Here is a 21,340-nt window from a genome sequence, read left to right as displayed (position 1 = left end):
AACCGTGTCCCTCGATTCAGAGGCTTGACTTTGTTTTACCTTCTGTAGAGTGAGTCTCGATCAGAAGTGATTTTTGCCTCCCATTTTTGGCAATGTTTGGAAATATAATTTGGTTGTCATCAAGAGGGGTGAAGTGGAGGTTTGCTGCTTCCACTAGCAAGTAAGAGGACAGGGATCCTGCTCCACACGTCCTCTAGTGCCCAAGATGGTCCCCTCCTCCAATAAGGAATTATTGACCCACCATGTCAATAGGGTTGAGAGTGAGGAATCCTGACCTAGAGAATAAACCTTCAAATTAATGAAGAGGTGAGGAGTCAGCCTGCAGCTAGGAGCAGGGCAGAAGGTCAAGACCTAGTCACTCATACAGCCTTCCACTCCTCCCCCACATTGCATTTGCTGCCCCCCTGGACCCCAGCCTAGGCCCCCTGTCCCAGAGGTACCAGATCTTTTCAGACTCTGCAGCGAGGTTGGTTTTGTTCTTGACTTCCCTGCTAGCCAGCTTAGCATGTAGCCCTCTCAGAGGGGCTAAGTCCATGATCCCTTGTCAATATGTATTTTTAGCTCCCCAAAATGTGTTCCTTTTGCCTCCTGATAATTTTAGAAGGGTTTGGAGAGGAAGCAAATTAGATTATTTTGTTCAGTCTGACATCTTTATCAGAAGCCTAAAATACATTAAATGCATGCATATGCTATACTGGTTGACACAGACATGTTAATGACCATGGATAAGTGGGGTGGAATAAAATTTGAGAAGTCCAGAAGCTGAGCCCCGATATATGGGAAGTCACCAATAAGTGATATTTAGGTCGATTTGCCCTTCTCAACTTGCATATAAAAGTCCATTCAAGTTGCATTAAAGGTGTAAACACATATGCAATTACAAAAGAAGATACAGGAGAATGTTTTTATAATCTTGTGTTGAGGAAGACTTTCCTAAGTGGGTAGATATAGAAGAAGAGTTAAGGAAACCAATGAATGATGTAAAACTTTAAAACTCCTATTGACAAAAGACCCCATGACGCTAAAAAACCAAAACTAAATGGGGAAAATATTTGCCACATACACCGTTGGTTGCTATCCCTCTTATGTAAAGATCTCTACCAATCAGAAAGCATTTTTTTTAACATATCAATTAAGGAAAGCTCTATAAGTGACCAATAAGCATTTGAAAAAAAAAAAATACTTAGCGATCTTTAGCACAAATCAGGAAAATACAAATTAAAGCAGAAATAAGAACATTAAGTATCAGTGGTCCATAATGTGCCATCCCTGGATCCTGCAGCAGCATTACCAGGTGAACTTGCTAGAAGTGCAGATTCTCACTCAGATCGACCCTAGATCAGGATCACAGACTCTGGGAGAGAGGCTTTGCAATCTGGGTAAGCAAGCCCTCCAGGGGATCCATGTTTGAGAACCATTGCTGTGTAGTGTAGCCAGGAGGATGAAGGAACCACATTCTGTATTATTTCTGACTCTCGGTATTGAGTGAAGGAAACTGGGTGTGTTAGTACTGACTGTATGATTCCATCTCTGAAGAGGGAAAGCTAGCAAAACTCATCCAGGAGGCTAGAAATCAGAATCCTTTGGCTGGGAGAAGCAATAACTAGAAGCAGGTGCTGGCTGTGGTCTGTTTCCTGATGGGGAAGGTGGTTACATGAGTTTGTTAAGTTAGTGGAAATTCACCACACTGTTCGCTTAACCACTGAGCCACAGGGTCTCACTGAGTTGCTCAGGGCCTCACTAAATTGCTGAGGCTGTTTCTGAACTCAAGATCCTCCTGCCTCAGATTCCCAAGCCACTAGGATTATCACTCTTTTTTTTTTTTCTTTAAAGTTAAGTTTTTAAACATTCAAAGCATAGAAGTTAGCCACATGTGGTGGCACACACCTGTAGCCCCAGCTTCTAGGGAGGCTGAGGCAGGAGGATCACTGGAGCTTACAAGTTGAAGACCAGCCTGAACAATATTGTAAGACCCTCTCTCAAAAACAAAATCAAAAATATGGTAATATAGTTCAGTGAGAGTATAAGGGGAAAAGCATGTATATGCTGATGAGAAGGTAAATGAGTATAAGGTTTTGGGAGAGTGATTTGGCAACATCTCTACTGCTTAAAATAGTCTAGAAATTCTGCCTGTGGAACTGTATCCTGGAATTCAGGTATGCAGAGGTTATATTGTAAGAATGTTCCCTGGGCATTTCTGTACAAACATAAAGGAGATAACCTAAATTTCCCTCCATAGGGGACTGGTTACATGAATTATGGAGAACTAGGCAACTATTAAAATTGACCTAGCTCTGTAGGTAGTAGGTAGGATGTCCTCCATGGGATTGCTTACTGAAAGAAACAAGTTATAGGCACCATGTGCAGAATGATCCATATTTATAAAGGGAGAAAGAAAAGGGCACACAGGTGGTGGTTGTGAATGCAAGAGAAAAGCTTGGGAAAATTGTTGATATTGATTTTTTTTTCTTAAATTTCCAACTCGTGGATAAACTTCCATGTTAATTTTTTACCTGTATTTATCACTCTTGAAATTTTTTTTAAAGTCAGCTTTACTGTTCAAAAACAGTCTTAGCCTTACAAAATGCAAACCAGGGGAAAATAAATAGCACGTGTGCAGTGTAAGCAAATAAAGATCTAGGATCTTTCTTAAATGTACACACATTCACATGCATACAGGAGATGAGTGACATTTTTGCAGAGTGATCTTCATCACTGCTGGTTATAGAGGGAGATAAAAGGTTTGCCTGTAGATAGATTTCACTTACCTTGGAAATTCACTGGGGTAGAACAATCCTTCTCTTGACAGGGACATTCTTTTTACTGTGTTTGCTGGTGAGGTCAGGGGCCAAGTATTTCTACTCTTTGAGAGACAGCTCAGTTAACAATATCCTGCATGTGAAAGTGACCACCGCAATGCAGCTCTGGACAACAGGCTCCGTTTGCTTATTAATGAAAAACGTTTTTGTTATTTATAGCCAAGAGCTGTCAGGTGAACCTTAAACCTTTGCAGTCCTGGAGAAACGCGATAAACACATTTGCAGTACTTCATTCACTGTTGTTTCCTGTGTGAATCATCAACAAAAGGCCCATCTGACCCTTTCAGTTTGAATCAAGAGGCCCAAAATGTTGTTTCAGATGCTGTTGTGCTGGATTACACCCATTACCAATCTTACTGATCCAAGGGAATGTCAAACATAGGGGTATAGATTACCTGTCAGGATGAATTCGGACTCAAAATCCCCATTAGTGTGAGGCTTAGTGCTTTCTGGAATTACATCCATTTTGTACATCTTCACTTTCAATAAATTTTATTGCCACCGATGTAAGCACAAAAACACATCTCCATTAAGCACCTTTTCTTTGGGATCCATATACAACATCAAGGAGACAAAAAAAATGTCAATGTTCAACTCTAAAGAAGAGAACCAGCAAAGCTCAGAGTCTGTCACCCTGCTCCCCAGCACAGGCATACAAACTTTTACAGAGAGGTGTGCATCTCTCAGGAAACAACTGTAGGATGTGCCTGGGATCCTGTCTGAGGCTTTGTAACCCTCACCAAGGTCTTGCTTCTTAAAGAACAGCCCAAATCTCCCTGTAGCATCTACTTTTTAAAATTCCTGTTGCTATGGTTTAGATGTGGTGTCCCCCAAAGACTCACGTGTTAGACAATGCAATAAGGTTATAGTCTTAACCTAATCAGTGAATAAATCCCTAGTGGGATTGACCGAGTGGTAACTGGAAGCAGGTGGGGTGTGGCTGGAGGATGTGGTTCATTAGGGCAGGGCTATGGGGTATATGTTTGTATCTGGCAAGTGGAGATTCTCTTTCTGCTTCCTGATCGCCTTGTGAGCTGCTTCCCTCTGCCATACTCTTTTTGCCATGATGTTCAGCCTCACCTGGAGCCCCTGGGACAATACCCTGCTGTCTGTGGATGGAGACCTCTGAAATCATGAACCCTTAAATATAAACTTGTTATATTTAAATTGTTTTGATCAGGCCCTTCAGTCCGTCACTGCAGCAAAAAAAACTGACTAAAACACCTGTCTTGAAGGTCCCCAGCCACCTCAAACTTGGCAGATGGAGAACTAAGCTCACCAACAACACCCACTCCCTCAACCTTCCCTCCTTTCTGGTTCCACTTCCTAACCCTTTCCAGAGACCTGGCACCAGTCATTCCACTTTATCCTTCACACCATCATATCTAATCTATAAAGTCCTGCCTACTCCTGAAATTTGTCAGGCATTCACTCACTGTTCAAAATTCACTACCACTGCACTGGTTTTGAAGACACCCCCTTCTCCCACTTGGGTTCTTGCACCGTCTCTGAACTCGTCACCTCAGGCCAATTCCTTATCCCTCCCTCCGCATGTCCATTCTCCGCATGCAGCCAGTGTGATCTTATAAAAAAATTAACCAGAGCTCATCACCCTCTGCTTAAAACCCTCACCCTTAGGATAAAGTACAAAATCCTTAGGTCTCTTGGACCCGCATCATGTGACCCTTCCCAGCCTCGCTAACTTTTTACTCCCTGTCCTAACCTACTACACTTTCCTTGCCATTCTGGAAGGCAGCCAAGCCCTCCCCACCCCCAGACCTTTGCTCATGCTGCACTCCGCAAGAGCGTTGCTTCCCCGCCTGTCTCAGGAGCTTATCAGTCCTCAGGTTTTCCTCGGTGTGGCCTTCTCTGACATTTCTTGTACTTGCCAATGAGGTGATGTCCCCCTAGGCTGGAACCTGACCGTTTTCCTGCATAGTGCTTTTCACAGTTGTAATTAGTCAGATGTTCCCACCTCTAGATTTTAAGGTGCTTACAAGCAGGGTCTGTTCAATTCATATCCCACTGATTGTCAAGGCCCGATGACCAGAAGCCTGACATTTGTAGATGCTCAAGTGATACACAAATGAGTCACATTTACCTTCCTAGCTTTGTGTGATTTTTAGTGTTACTTTAGAATTTGTTCTGCAGACTGCAAAGAAAGCTAAAACAGAAGTGAAATATTTTGTCCTGAGTCACACAGCAAGCCAGCATTTATAGCCAGCGTCCACCCTGAACTCCTGGTGGTGTCCCCTAGGGATGTGGTACAGACTCTTAACTTTTCCATGACTTAGGAATAAAGTCCTTCTGGTCCCTGGAAGGTGCTGGAATGCAAGTGTCTACCTGCCACTGGCCTTCCTTTGCTCAGGACTCTGGATACCTCCAGTTTAGGTCAGTTTCTTGTTCCCTGATGCAGTCCTCCAGGATTCAGCAGGTCACATTGATGGGGCTTTGGCTCTGGCCTTGCTCTGCAGTGGTGAAGAGTTGAATGACTGTTACTGGGACAAGTTGCAGCTTGTGATAAGATGCCAGCCAAGTGTCATGTCTGCACGGGGCCCTTGGCTTGCTCTTTCTCTGACAGCTCTCTCAGGCTACTGCTCTCCACCATCTGTGAGGAGGGCAGTGGTAGCAGGCAGGGAATGCCCAGAGGCTCAGAGCTTGGGAGCAGATCGTTCCAGAACCACCTCTGAGTGGACCTGCAGTCTTGTTTCCTTGACAAGTACCAGCCTGAGAGCAAATTCCAACCACGGATGCTGTTTTGCCCTGAGTGGTGTTTTAAGACTCTTAATTAGTGCTAATATTTTTTAAAAAGATTAACATGGGCAAACTTGAGTTTCTATGTTCTCCTAGGGAAAAGAGGGGGAGATTTGTGGAAACCAGGCCACCAAAATCGGCCGATGCTGCATAGAGAGTGCCCCCTTAAAACAAGACATGGATTTTCACATTTGCCTTGGTACCTGCCCTGCCTGCTAGGTTCATTTACCTTACCCTCCTGGCATTTGTGAGCACAAAAGTTTGCAATCCCTATTTTTAAATCACATGTTTGTATGTGTAAATATTCGAGAAAGTTATAGTCGGCCCTCTGTATAATTATCTCCTTTTCCCCCCTCCTTTCTTTTCCACTTCCTCTACTGTTTTACAGGTCTTGGGTCTGTTGGTATGGACACTTATCGCTGGAACAGAGTACTTCCGGGTTCCTGCGTTTGGCTGGGTCATGTTCGTAGCTGTATTTTACTGGGTCCTCACCGTCTTCTTCCTCATCATCTACATAACGATGACCTACACCAGGATTCCCCAGGTGCCCTGGACAACAGTGGTAAGGAAGCCAGGGGCAGTGTTCCTGCCCAGTGCCCACTAGGCAGGATGACCCAGGGTCCTCCTCTACTCAGTTCACGATTGCCTCTCTGCCCTCACAGTGGGCCAAGCCATGGAGAAGCCAATACAGCACATAAGGCCAGCATCATCTGATGACTTCTCAAGTGTTTTACTGAGAAGTAGGAAATGAGGCACATTGGAAGATACAGGAATTCATTTCACCAGCAAACCAATTCTCATGAGACTGAATCAAGAGAAACAGGGTTCTCTTATGTAGATGCTTATTCCCTTAGTTCTCTGTAGACAGGGTCACCTGGAAGCAGGAGTGTCAGGACACCAGCCTCTGCAGATCTTCCTTCTTTCAACCCTCTCCTGAATATTTTGCACATCACATTCCTCTTTGTGTGTGAAGAGTTTGGATGAAAAATGGGAAAGCTACTGTAGAAAATAAGTCAGCATCTTCACACTCCAATCAAGGGTGATTAGAATTTTGTCCTGGCTCCAGAAACCATGCTGCATGCAGGTAAAAGAAAGCTAAAGACACAGGCTAAGGGGAAATAGATAAGAAAATGTGCAGATACAGTCCCTATGCCATGTACCATAGTGGTACATACAGGGTGACAGAGTATCCACCTCATCTTGGGACAGCTGGGAACTCTTTAGAGAGGAATTGACATTTAACTTTATCCTGAAGATTGAACATGTGTCCTCAGTGGACTCACAGAGATAGAAGGTGAGGGTCCCTTTGCCTTGGAGCACAGGCAGTCTTATTGGGGAATTTGAAGTGGCTCTGTGATTTTTTTAAAAAATCCAAGTGGTGCCACACACATGCATGTATGTATAAAACAGAGAGCTCTGAAGCAGCTTCCAGTGTGCCTAGTTTCACATTCAGATGTACTATTTTTTGTTTGTTTTCAACCGATATGTTAGAAAAATATTCATTTCTGAATAACTGACATCTGAACTAAATTTGAAACATTTCCCACTTGGGGGCTGTAGACCCAAGTTAAGTTGGCAGACTCTCAAACCACACCATCGCTGCTCAGGTGCACCTGGCTTTGTTCTTTCTGAAATAGATGGGCTGACTCTTGACTGTTTTCCCATATCCAAAAGTGAAGATTCTTCATTAGAGTTTTTGAGAGTGTGTCGCAGGTTCTGAAAGTAATTCCAAGTAAGCCACCCATGACTTTTTAGAGCAGCAGATGCTACTCCAGTGGAATCAATATTCTACTTTCCCTGGGTGGACGCGGGAAGGGCAGACTCATTTGGATTTTGCATACAAAGACAGCAAGCACCCTAAAGTAAAGTAACTTTGGGAACCCAGGGTGAAGTGATTGGAGAAATGATTGAATTGTAAGAGTTTTAACCCAATCAGTGAATTAATCCCAGATTGGATTAATTGAAGTGGTAGGGTGTGGCTGGAGGAGGAGGGAATTGGGACATGACTGTGGGGTATATATTTTCTATTTAGAGAGTGGAGTCTCCCCCTCTCTCCCTCTCTCTCCCTCTTCCTCACCCTCTTCCTCATCCTCTTCCTCACCCTCTTCCTTATCCTCTTTCTCTGCTTCCTCATGATACCAGCTGCTTCCCTCTGCCATGCTCTTCTGCCATGTTCTGCCTCACCTGAAGCCCCAAGGAATGGAGCCAGCCTTCTATGAGCTGAGACCTCTGAAACCATGAGCCCTCAAATAAACCTTTCCTCTTCTACAGTTGTACTGGCCGGGTCATTTAGTCACAGCAGCAAAAGAGCTGACTAAAACAACCCTGCAGACACTTCCTAATTTTTAAGAGATTGATTTGCATTAACAGAATTTATCATCATAAGTTATGCTCCCATTTTGTAGATAAGGAAAAGGTTTGGAGCCTCATGACTACATAGATTCACATACACCAGGGGGTCCATGTCTCTTGATTTTCACCCATAGATTTTTTTTCTGATCTCCTGCTCCAAACACTCCTCTACCTGAGCAGTAGGTAAGAACCCTAACAAAAAGTCAAGGGACTGGTACCTTTAGTCACTTTGGAATCATTTCATCATTTATCCCCTCAAGCAAAGCAGTCAGGTAGTGGGCACTTATATGTGTGAGGGACCATACAGGTAAAACAAGTGAGAAAACTCAGCGTGGTCCTGAATTCTTGCCACCCCACGCACAGTTTCTTAGCATCTTAACTTGAGAACATGCTTCTCTTCACAAAGAAATCATCTGGAACTCTGCCCCCAGGGTTGCTAATTTGTTAGTTTGTTTTCCTAAGAGAATCCAGAAATCTGGGATTTTCTGTGAACTCTCCCAGTTATAACATATTTAGAGTCAGTTTTTTTAAAAACTTCATTTTCTACTGATGGAAGCTACAGCTCAAAATGTCTGGCTTTTGGTTGGGTTTTTTTTTTTTTTTTTTTTTTTTCTGTGCCAACTAAGAAATGCTTCCGCAACCTCTCAAAGCATCTATGATTGGGTAAACGGTGCTAACTGAAGATCCAGAGGGGGGACTAGAAAAAGTTTCCATCTGCTAACAACGGAAGACTCAGACTACACTTCTGTGTTACCTTCTGCCCAGCAGGATCTCTTACAGAGAAGTCTGGGGGCCACAGGTGCTGGCTTTCACTGTTGGGTCCCAGTACTGATGGGGAACACAGCCAGGGTCAGGCCAGGACTGGGCTGAAGCAGCCAATTGGCTCCTGGTGCTGGATGTGCCTCCTAGGATCTTGATGCTCAAACGTGGGTCCTGAACCGGCTACATCCCTGGATGCTTGTCAGAAATGCAAAATCCTAGGTCCCACTCAACCGATTGGCTCAGAAACTCTGGAAGGCCTGGGAATCTCTATTATGAAAATCATTCCAAATAATTCTTAGGCACCTAAAAGTGTGAGAAACACTGGTCTAGAGATAATTATAGTTTCTAAAATCCCTGAATTGAAACCTTTAGACCAGATGTAAGTTAAGATTTTTTTTTTGAAGTTTAGAATGGTAATAAGGTAAGTTGGTGCCTTTATTACAATATGTTACATAGGCGCCTAAGTCTGGGATGGCACTCAAGGAAGACACGTTAATGTTTCTGCAAGAACACATGAATTTTCCTGCTACGAGGGATAATAAAGACCACATTGTTCCCATGTCAGTTCTAGTCGGTTCTTGCTACCAGATGACTTTTGGATTTGCTCTTGATTTTCAGAGTATTTAGGGAATCTAAGATTGCAGAGCAGGGATTGGCAGTCCCCAGGAACTTGGCTGGGAGAGTACTCCTGGGACACTGGAAAAACTAGAGTTTCATAATCGAGCTCCCCAGCTGGTAAGGCACAAGCTTTGCACTGGAATCCTATCTTAATAATAGTCCATTCCCTTAATGTGTCTGCAGAGGTGCACAATCACCTGTATCTTCTTTTGATATGCAGCAAGAGCTGCAGCTGGTTTCCAGTAGTACCTCTAAGCTCCTGGACTACAGCCATTCTAATATCATTTGCTCAGAGAGGCTTGGATGTGTTTTATGACAAATCTGATTTAAGCTGAAAGTTCAAAGCAATAAAAATTTCCCTCCTCTTAGCACCATCACCAGGGCCTCCACAAGTGTACTTTCCAAGGACTTATCCTCTGTGGCTCATTCTTTTGGCCTCCCTGCAAGCCCAGTGAACTCCAAAGGGCTGGGGGTACTTGCATTATTTCACCAGGAAGAGCACCTACCATTTCTTAAGTACCTGCTGAGTGCAAATGTTGTTCTGGATCCTTTAATTTTTGCTCCATTTAATCCTCACAATAACTCTGCAAAGGTGGAATGGATTGTTTCCATTTTTCAAATGAAGAAGTTGAGGCATTCAGAGAATGTTCGTAGCCCAGAGTGGGAGACAAGTCTTCTAATACCAACCACAGTTGTCCATCTTGGAGTCTGTTTGGTTCCCATTATACATTGATACTCAAGTTCCTCTTGCCCTTGGAAGTGACCATTTCCATTGTCCCATCTTGAGTAAGAAGTGGCAGCCTAGATGTATCTGGTTGATCTTTTCAGTATAGCAGCTGTAAAGAATCCTATTTGTTATTGCAAAGCTTCCAAAAGACTCTTCACCAAATGGTAATGCCAGTACTAAGCACATGATTTATGATTGAGGGCTGAGAGACACATAATGGGCACCTTTCTGTTGGCCCTGTCTCTATAGTCAGCCTACCTGAACCTGCAGAGGTAGGGTCCTGCTCTCACCTGGTAGGACCATGTTGTACCTGGGACTCCTTGAGACTTCCTGTCTCCCCTTAACCAGTAGTGTTTCAGTCTGAAGGGCACAGTCAAGTTCTAAGTGACTACCTCTATTTGGCCTCTAGTTGACACAGTCATTAAACAGGAACAAGAAAAAGTAAGTTTTATGAGTAGATCACTTTATAGCTCACACAGTTCTATAGCAGCACTGTCTCCTTTGGATGTGTGAGACTTGTATTTTTTCCCATTTTGGAAAGAAGGGTATAATCAGTTCAATTATCAGTTTGACCCCCATAATAGAGAGATCCAAGGTAGCACTGACTTAAAACATATTATTTCTCTCTCCCCTCATAGCCCAGATGTAAGTCACATAGTCTATGAGATCCACAGCACCTCAGATTTTTCCTGTGACTCCACCATCTTTAACACTTGGCTTCTGCCAGAGTCCAAGGTGGCAATTCCGGCACCTGCCATCACATCTATTTTCTAGTTAGGAGAGAAGATTAAAAGGAGGCAAAGGGAGGGCACACTTCTTCTCCTTAAACCATGAGGCGGAAATTGCATTCATTACTTCTGTTTGCATTCTATTAATCTAAACAGGGTCATGTGACTGCACCTCCTTCCAAGAAAGAGGAAAAGTAGGATCTTTATTCTGAGTGGTCACTAGACATGCTGTTACCATGTGAGAAGAGAGAACAGGTAGCAGAAGGCACAGAGAAAAGAGCTTAAAAAGGTGACTTGTCCAAAGCCACATAGGCAGTGAGGGATAGGTTGAGTGACAGAAGTTGATGTCCAAGTCTATTCCTCCATCCATGTCCTGTATGATGTGGCCTTTCTTGTTGCTCACCACATTCTGTCTTCATCATTTCCTGCTTTGTTGTGGATTTGAAATACAGCTTTTCTTTATTATATTGCTGAGAGTATGTCCTGCATGGAAACTCTGAACAGACCTGATTGAGTAGGTCTGGACGGGGTCTGAGAAGGAGCTTTTCTAAGAGATATCTAGGTAGCGCTGCTGCCACTGGTCTGTGGACCACACCCTGAGTGGCATGGACCTCCTCCAGCAGCTGCTTGTGGACAGGATTGGGAACAGTCTGGTGTCAGTCTGTACCCTCTCATCCTTTGCCTGGACCACATCTCTTCCATCAGAACTGAACATCTCTTCCACTAATACTTGGTGATGGAGGCAAAAGATCCAGAAGCGCAAGTGAGAGATGAGTAAGACATCCTGCTGCCCTCAAAAGATGGACTCTGATGGAAAAGACAGAGGAGGTGCACAAGGCTAATAAGAATATTAAGCAAAGTGACATTTTGTGAATACTAAAGAGAGTGGCAAAGTTCCAGCGGAGCAAGAGGAAGGACCTATTCTTCCCAGCTGCTTGCTTGACTTGAATGTTGGGAAATGCCAGATGGTGAACCAGGTAGCTCTGTCTTCCTTGAAACTCCTAAGGACCCAGTGCCAGATGCTGAACCTGAAAATCTGACACTCTTTGCTCTCTGAATAGATTTAGCACCAGGGGCAGGAGCTACTCATTATCCCTCAGTATCCATTTTCTTCTCTCAACATAGAATTTCCAGCTAGGCCTACGGGCACCCGGATACTTTATATTTCCCAGCTACACTGGCACTACTTGGGCATTAGGACTGAACTTGGCTATTGGGATAAAAGAGGAGGCAGCTTGTGACACCTCTGGGCCATACCCCTAAGTCTGGGCACATTCTCCCATGTTCTTGTTAGCTGGGATGCCTCTGGGCCAATGTTAAGCTCCTGGCCCACGTGCAAAACAGTTAAGACCTAAGAGATGGCTGACGGATGTGAAGGAAAGAGGCTGTGTTTCTATCACCCTGAGGCTGCCAGGCCAGCTCTGGCTGCTTAAGCCTGTATTGTGAAAGAAGAATAAAATCTTTCTTAAGTCACTCATTTGGGGTTATGTTCCTAACAGTCAAATCCATGTGCTAACTACACATCATCAAGGCTTCTTCCCACTATCTTCAGACCTAAAATTTCTCTTAGTACTTAGGGAAGTACTAAGTACTAAGCACTAAGTTGTAAGTAGACTTCCTCTCAGTGCCTTTGTGACTAAAGGAGTTGAAGGCAAGTTGGAAGTAGTCAAGCTAACTGAACAGTACTGTGCATAGCAGTGTAAAAATAAACCAGTTTAAAGTCCAGTTCTGATCCCTTTGGATCAGGAAGTGTTTATTCGGTATGTATCATATGTATAATGCTGCCCTCAATTATGTGGAACTTTCTAAAAACAAAAAAATCTGTTCAGTACTAATGGGGCCACTGCAGAGGGCTATGAGTCCCCTGTTATTGGAGTTGGTGGCTTGGAGTCCCCGTTCTCACCCAGGGCAGGGAAGTTGTGCAGGCCTGGCCTGTGTGGCTCAGAGTCACTTCTGACAAACTCTGCTCTGAAATTCAGTAATTGGTTCCAGCCTTGAACCTCCATGAACCTAAACCTGCCTTCTCTCTCCTGTGAAGAGAGTAGGCATCATTAGTAGCTGGGTCTTTTAAACTATAGATACCAATAACGCGGGCGGAGGATCAACAAAACTTTGCCAACTGTTGGATGGCTTTTGTCTGTGTGTGCCTTTATTTGAAAAAAAGAAAAAGTGTTTTTATATGGGACAGGGATCAAGTTTCAGAAAAGGCCACCTTCTGTAAAGCACCGTGTTGTCCTTATATCTGTGCTGTTACCATGGACCAGGCATTTACAATGGAGAAGTTTTAACTTCTTCCAGCTTGAATAGCCCCTGATTCAGGGACCTGCTTCTTTTACAAAAGTAAGACCTCGTGTTTCTGTGAGACTCAGTGACGTTCTAAAGCCCTCTGAGGTTTCTATAGTCACCTGTTCTCTTTGTTGAACCTTTGAGACAATCTCAGGTACTGGTTTCTTTGCTCTTCTTTTTTCTTTTGTGTCTCCACGTATTTTAACTCCAGCTCCCCAATTCAGATACCCCCTAGGACATATTTACTTGGAGAGTACTAAATAAGACTGGGAAGCCAAAAAGTTAGGCTATGCAAGATAATGTTAATGGAGTCTTGTGAATAACTGGCAGGGCCCCTGGTGGGGTGGTGTATGGGAAAGAATGCTCTGTCTTCTACTCATCCTTCTCCTCCTTTCCAAGGGAAGTAGAGGAGTTTCTCATTTCCCTAGAGTTCAGAAAACAGGACTGGGCCACACTTACTGGGGAACAGGGCCATTGCACATTCACTATTCATGTATATGCTCAAGGAGTCTTTTTTTCATCTTCTGTCTGACCACTTCTTCCCTATTGGGGAACTGACCACGCATGGGTGCCCCAAAATACACATTCAAAGGTGGTTATTACAATAGTGTTTATAATCCTGGAAAACAAGTAATATCAACATGCCCATCAATAGGGGAAAAGTTAAATTTTGAGGCACTAATACCATGACAAGAAACACAGTCTGTTTGGACTACCTGTGAAGATGTCTTTGGTACCTTTTAAATGCTGGTGGAGGAATCAGGTTATATAACTCCATGGTTCCATTGTATCAAAGTGTTTGCCTGCACCCTAAAGAAGGGATTGGGGTAGAAGGAGAGACACTGCCTTTTTTACTCCAAATTGTTCTGTCCAGGTTGGATTTTATCTGGCAACCAAGAGCATGTATTACCCTAAAATAAATAAATAAATAAATAAGCCTCTTAATGTTTCAAAAGTAATATGTGGCTAGTTCAATGAAAAATAAGTCTAATTGCCGCTGTTGTACAGAATGAAGACTGAAGTTTCCCATTCTTCAAAGGTAGCTACATTTAACTACTTCTGCATTTCAAAAAAGTGGGAAGACCTTGAGATGCTTCCCTCTTCCTCCCTGTATTTCTGTTGGTTTCTCCTGACCCCACCTCACCCGCACTGATGTTCAGACAGGACCAAGCTTTGCCCATTTCAGAGTATGAAATCCTAGAGTTTAAATATAACTCAAAACCAATTACCTACCTGGATTTACATATCTCCGTTTTCTAAGAATAGGAAAAAAAAATAAGGTGAAGCCAAGGGCAAGATTAGTTCTCAAAGGGCTGTGAGGATATCTACAATCTTCTTTTTACACTGAAAAACTGACTGTGTGGCCAGAGGAGCTCACTTAAATGCCCCTCCCTGCTTAGAGTCAGGGGTCAGAACATCAGCCAGGCCTGTTTGGAGAAAGGTCTCTCCCAATTCGGCAGGGACACGTGCTGAGGGGCCACAGAGGGAGGCGGTTCTCACCATGTGGCCCCTGCCTCTGCCTGCCTTCCTCCACCAATGGGTCACCATGCTGAAGTTTGCATGAGACAGAACCAAAGTCAGTTGAGGAAGAGTAAGGGCTAATTTAGGAGCAGCAGGGAGGTGCCTTGCAGGGTGGAGCGGCTCCTGGTCATGAGCTGGTATGAAACCCTCTCCTCTTGCAGCTGCTTCTTACAGCCTCCTCCTCCTCCCCCAACTGTCCCCTTGGGCCCCTTACCAATTCTGCACTTCTGAGATTTTGCAATCTTGGCTAGTTCGCCCTGAACCCTCTGCCCCTCTGCCTTTCCCCAGGGCCTGTGCTTTAATGGCAGTGCCTTCGTCTTATACCTCTCTGCCGCCATTGTGGATGCGTCTTCTGTGTCCCCAGAGAGGGGCAGTCACAACTTCAACAGCTGGGCGGCCTCATCGGTGAGTGAGCCCTCCCCTCTCCCCATGGCCCTCCTTCTCTTCCTTCCCCCAAGGATCAGGGAGGAGGACGAAATTATCTACTGGGAAAAGTGCCACTTGTAATAGTAACAAGTGGGCAGTTGATTTGCTGGTTTGAAAACATCAAAAACTGGTGGGATGACCTGATGGCCTGCAGGGTCGTGAGGTTGAAACCCTCTGCTTAAATGAAAGTGAAATGGAGCAAGGTAAGTACCTAAGGGAGAAGAACTGTCTGGCATGATCCACCGCTTACAGCCTGTTAAGTGAGGGAGGTTTGCAGAGAACGAGCTTGATAGTGGAAATGTTTGTGCATTCAGAATGCCCAGAAAAACATGCCCACAGAGCTTCCTTCCAGTGACAGGGTGTGGAAAATGAGGGGAAAAGATGAGAAACCTCCATTTTTTTGGTTTATGTGCTTGCATACTGTTTTAAAATCATAACCGTGTATTAGTTTTCTAATTAAAAAAAAAACTAATTTGAAGAAGGGCTCTGAGATTGGCCTTAAAATATCCCATTCCCAAAAGAAGTCTATTTGGAGCAAAGCAGTTGGGGGTTAAACAGAGTGGTGACATTAAAATTGATGGTATGGCTGGGTGTGGTGGTGCACACCTGTAACTCCAGTGGCTCAGGAGGCTGAGGAGGAGGATCATGAGTTCAAAGCCAGCCTCAGCAACTTAGCAAGACCTTAAGCAACTCAGCGAGATCCTGTCTCAAAATAAAATATGAAAAAGGACTGGTGATATGGCTCAGTGGTTAAGCACTGCTGGGTTCCATCCCTAGTTACCCCCCCCCCCAAAATTGATGGCATGTAAGGATTCATTATATTCTTTACTTTTGTTTAGATTTGAAAATCACTATTAAAAAGGTAGAGAGCATAAATGCACATGATGTTAAAATATCCCCAGCTTTAGTAAGACTGGACTCCAGTTAACAGCACGGATGGGCTGGAACTGGGTGCAGCTGCCACCTTAAGAAGGGCCTGCGGGGCTGAGGTTGTGGCTCAGTGGTAGAGTGCTTGCTTAGCATGTGTGAAGCACTGGGATCGTTTCTCAGCACCACATATAAATAAATAAAATAAAGTCCATGACAACTAAATATTTATATATACATATGTACATAAGTATATACATATGTATATATGGGCCTGCATTTTCCTGCTCCCCATCTAGTTTCATTGCTTATGCTGGCCCCCTTAATTCATTTCCTGTAGCAATCCGAGGTTGAGTCCTGGTGGAAAATTGCCTGTACTGAATTAGAAGTGATAGACTTTTCATAGATGCACCACCATATCCACTCCTAAGTGAACTCCCTGAGGTTATTTGAGCAGAACTATAGACTTTCCAGATATGTTCCAAAGCGTAAAACAGCCTGGCTAGAAATTGCTTGAGAAGAAGGTAATTGAACCAATAAAGTAATTTTAGATGAGAAGCCTGGAGTCAGGGGAATGTTGTGAGTACATGATTCATTCAGTGGAGGTGAAGTGATAACTTTTGCTAATTAGTATGTGTCCTAAACCCCCTTTCTATTATGCTTTGTTTTCTCCAGTTCTTTGCCTTCTTGGTCACCATCTGCTACGCTGGAAACACATATTTCAGTTTTACAGCATGGAGATCCAGGACCATGCAGTGATTTACCATTTTGATAATTAAAAGGGGGGAAAAAAACAAACAGGAAGAATCTCACTGTAAAAACAACTGTAGGTATAATGTATATTTCCAGAGAATTGTATTTAACTAATGTTTTTATATACTTAGTTAAATTTTCTGGTAGTGGTTTGTTACAGTTAAACTGGATACTTATTTGCAAAGTGCTGTGGCTTATAATGAACTCTTAAGTATCTTGTTGATGTCTTCATAGACCTTATTTTCTTAGACAATGTATAAATAGATAAATTGCTAATATTAAGAATGTGTCAAGTTTGTAAACTAACTTTTAAAATGCCAGATTCTTTTGTGATTAAATGTTGCAAAACTCCAGCTAATGTGTTTGCTTGAAGGAAAACAGACTTCTGGGGGTGGAAGCCAGAGGCTGGAAAGTGTTCATCCTCTGGGGCATCCCAGGTACAATCATCAGGAGACACTTGTCCATAGTCACTGGGCCTTGATGGCAGGAGAGACTCATCTCCTCAGATCTGAGTATCACAGTGACCATGGTTCTAATACCCTAATAGGCTGGCCCCAGAATCATCTATCGATACCTGACCTTGACACTTGATAATGAATTCATACTAGGTGGTGCTGCTCATCACAAGGATTAATAATCTCCTTCTCTCTCTCCCTCTCTTTCTCTCTCTCTCCCCCTCATTCTTTCCTAATGCATATTAAAATAAGTATATGACCATTAAAAGAATACATAGGATAAATGTTTTGCATATACCTTAAAACTATCTTGCCGTCCAGAGTGTCACATGTAAAAACTTCTGGGCCTAAAAGTCTCAATAATGTTACAGATATATTGTCACTTTGTTAGGTGTTAACAGATGATAGGAAGAACTCTGATCAGAGTTGTTCTTAGAAGTGTTTTGGCAGGATGGTACTTGCTGGTACAGCAGGTTTCTTGGGTGACTTTTTTCAATATGAGCTTTTGAAAAAAAAAAAAAAAAACCACAGAAACACTAGCAGAGTTGATGACATGAACAGAGCTGACACCATGCACTCTTGTCAATATGACTCCCCATGGTCTCTTCTTGGTATCTGACTTGCTTAGCAGCACTGTTTCTTCCTGTTGGGTCTTGTTGGTGTGGGTCCTCCTGTTCAACTGCTTCTAATTCCTTCTCAGAGCCCTGTCTACCCCTAATTAAGAGAGTGAAGACTTCTTCAGTGTCTAATAATATCCACCCCAGTCCTTTAAAAGTTCCAGTGAAGAATGTTCTTGGGTTGTAGATCAGGCCCAAAGAGGCAATGGGGAAGAGATTCCAAAAGTGAGATGTGGAGGGACGGTAGGGATGTGTGGAGGCGGGGGGTTGGATGAACAGGGAACACACATGGCCATAGAGCCAGCAATGAACAAGCTATTGGAAGGTCAAGCTTTCTCAGCACAGACCTGCAAAAGATTGGGGCCATGAATCTTTCAAAGCTGATTTCATACCATCACAAGGACAGCCTGCCACTTAAGATTTTGAAGGAAAAAAAAAAAAAAAAAGCTGAACTTCTCTGTCCATCTCTCTCTCTCAGGCTCACAGAAGCATATACACCTTCCACATACCTGGTGGGGACTCTTTTAGGCACATGGTATTGCAATCAAGGCTCCATATGAGGCAGAAAAACAGTAATCTACAGAGAGGTTTGTTCCTGGAAATAAAAAAAAAAAAAAAAAAAAGAAGAAGAAGAAGAAGAAACCGCCTACATTTTTGTGCTATGGGAATGTATGTTATTTCTATACCTGTGGCCACATTTACAGGAGGTAACTTCTGGAGTGAAAAGGTACCATAAACCATACTTTGAAAGGTTCTCCAAAAAGATTGCTATTTTAGGTCTCTCTTGAACTGGTATCCCCAAGAAGATCTATTTGAAAGAGCAATGATCAGCTGCTGTCTGTGCAGGGTTACTTACTGCCTTGTTTTTTGTTGTGGTTTTTCAGGAGCAGGACTCAGTGTTACCCTGAGAGTTCACCAAAGCAACAACAACAAAAGGTGTTTATTTTTAACGGAAAGGAAGATCTTATTTCCTCTTGTGGATGCTGAGAGATCTTGTTCATGAATAATTTTGAGAAAACAAAAATAATATCTCTCACTAGATGAAACTGTAAAGTTTGAACTGGGTTAGGTTTTTTTGTTTTTTGTTTTTTTTGTTTTTTTGTTTTTGTTTTGTTTTTTTGGTAGTTGTAGATGAACAGCATGCCTTTATTGTATTCGTTTATTTTTATGTGGTGCTAAGGATCGAAACTAGTGCCTCACACGTGCTAGGCAAGTTCCTCTGCTACTGAGCTACAGTCCCAGCCCCTAATTTTTTCTTTTAAGAAGTAAAAAAAGCCAGGCATGGTGGTGCACACCTGTGTACTGGGGATGGTGGATAAGGTAGGAAGATCTCAAGTTCAAGGCCAGCCTAAGCATCTTAGTAAGACCCTATCTCAAGGGAAGAAGGAGAAGCAAAAGAGGAAGGAGGAGAAGGAAGAAACAAGTAAACAAACAAACAAAAGCCTTGTACATACAGCTAACATTAAGAATAGGTTTCTAGCTAGGCACAGTGACTCACTCCCAACGGATTACAGGAATAGTCCTGGGAGACTGAGGCAGCAGGATCATGAGTTCAAAGCCAACCTCAGCAACTTAGTGAGGCTCTAAAGAACTCAGTGAGACCCTGTCTCTCAATAAAAATATTGTTTAAAGGCTTGAGGGTGTGGCTCCGTGATTAAGCCCCCTGGGTTTTATACCTGGTACCAAAAAAAAAAAAAAAAGAAAGAAAGAAAAAGAAAAGGACAGGTTTTTGGGAGGTTGAAAAATATTTTTACAGGGAGCGCATACAATGTACTTAAATTCATCTCCACCATCGTCTGCGCTCAACATCTGCCTTCACCTCTCAACCCTTCCTGTCCTTTTTGATGGAGCTGGGTGAGTTTTTAATTTGATGTATTTACCCACTCAGGGCAAATCAATAAAATGCTTTAGGCATTTAATCTCTCTCTATTGCTATTTCCAACTCATACACCCCTAAGATAAATATTTAGCCAATATTTGAAAACTACAAGAAAATCTAGAAACAAGAATGTTCAATACCAATAATTTATTTTCAGATTTTTAAATTGCTCCCTTCACAGGCAAATCCCTTTAGGGTATTAACACACAAAAGATTTTAAATACATAACATATCTCTGTGTAGAGCACGGACATTTAGAAATGCTAAATGAAGATGCAAGCCTAGGTGGAAAATCAATTTGAAGTTCATATTTTTGTTCCCTAGACAATTATCATTTTAATTGAAAAGATGTGTTTTAAAAGGAAAATGGGTTTTATGGAAATGTAATTGAAAAGATGGATTTTCAAAGAAAATAATCTGGGCGTACAATGCTAAAATGTAAATGTACGTACACACACACATACACACACGTACTCAGAACAATGGAACCTACTTGGCCTTATATAAACGTCCTCCTGATGACATTCTATTGCCAAATGTGAATTATAAGCTGTCATCTAGAAAAAGAAGGTAAGATAACTGTCCAGTGTTGATGATTTAGGATCATAGAGAAGATTATAATGACTATTGTTACAAATTGAAGATTACATAAAATTAGGTACTTGGTACAGATGAAAGAAGACAGTTTAGGAGAACGCGCTGGCCTCACATGGGACGATGACTTCAGAGACTTGAGGAAGCTTATTTTGGGCAGATACATTTTGAGAAAACTTTCCCATCAGTGGCAAACTTCTTTTTTGCTAAAATATTCAGAATAGCTAAAATAATCCAGTATATAAAAGACCTCATAGCTCCCTCCTCCCCTGATATCTTTTCTCCCTCCTCTTACTGTCTGCTGACCCCAGTCTTCATGATGTCTGTGCCTCTTACAGCCCAGGTCCCTGGGGGAGGCTGACTCCACTCTGACTCTAGGAATGCAGCAGGTGGCTCTGTCTAACTTAATAAGCAAATCCCACCCCCTGGCCACAAAGATTGGTTCACAGATGATCATATAACCCAGGGCTTGCTTAGGAGTTCTGGAAGCATGCTTACTCTGTGTTGAGATACCTAATGTATATTGAAGCTTCTCTGTTTATGCCAGGCACTGTGCCAAGGGTTTCTATCTTATGTCTCATTTACTCTCAGAACAATCCTATGAAGTAGGCACTAGATGATCCACATCTTACAGATGAGGAAACTGAGGTATAAAGAGATTAAGAAATTTGATAAAAGTCATCCACCTAGCAAATGTGGAGAGCAAGTACATTCATTGCAGGCGTTAATGCGAGGATTATATTAAATAATGTATTTAAAGCACTTGGTATACAGTAGGTGCTCAATAAAGGTTTATTATCCTATATTTTAATTGTTATTTTTATTGACAAATAATTGTATATATTTGGTGAGTACAGTGTGATGCTTTGATATATGTGTAGATGGTGGAATGATTTAAGTACTACTTACTTTTCTAATCCAACTCCTTGAAGCAATAGTTCTCCCCTTGGAAGGCAGCTAGGGAAATATGTATCTTGGGAGTTGTTTGCAAATATTTTGAACCAGGAGGGGGAGCCAGTCATAGAGAAGAAGAGCAAAGAGGTAGAAAGAAACCATCAGTGATAACATTGTTGAGCCACTGGATCAGTTCAGCCCTGAAAGCTTCCAAACTCTGACTTTGCAATTATATGAACAATTCTACTTGAATTAATTTCCATTTCTTACAACAGCATGCACCCTAAG

The 21,340-nt window shown here is 42.7% G+C and overlaps 1 protein-coding gene across 1 annotated transcript in view; it reads left to right on the top strand.

The window, feature by feature from the left end:
• The window catches only part of Cmtm8 (CKLF like MARVEL transmembrane domain containing 8), a 101,869-nt gene extending 84,903 nt beyond the window's left edge, over window positions 1-16,966 (top strand). Inside the window, exons 2-4 of the mRNA XM_047532492.1 lie at window positions 5,962-6,135; window positions 14,856-14,972; window positions 16,536-16,966. Of these exons, the coding sequence (XP_047388448.1) occupies window positions 5,962-6,135; window positions 14,856-14,972; window positions 16,536-16,619 (375 nt within the window). The 3' untranslated portion in view covers window positions 16,620-16,966. The remainder of the gene's footprint in view (window positions 1-5,961; window positions 6,136-14,855; window positions 14,973-16,535) is intronic.
• Window positions 16,967-21,340: the final 4,374 nt, after the last annotated feature.

Source organism: Sciurus carolinensis, chromosome 17 (genome assembly GCF_902686445.1).
Source record: "Sciurus carolinensis chromosome 17, mSciCar1.2, whole genome shotgun sequence".
Classification (NCBI taxonomy): domain Eukaryota; kingdom Metazoa; phylum Chordata; class Mammalia; order Rodentia; family Sciuridae; genus Sciurus; species Sciurus carolinensis.
Note: the sequence above shows the minus strand (reverse complement) of the source record. Positions and strands in the feature narration are given on the sequence as shown.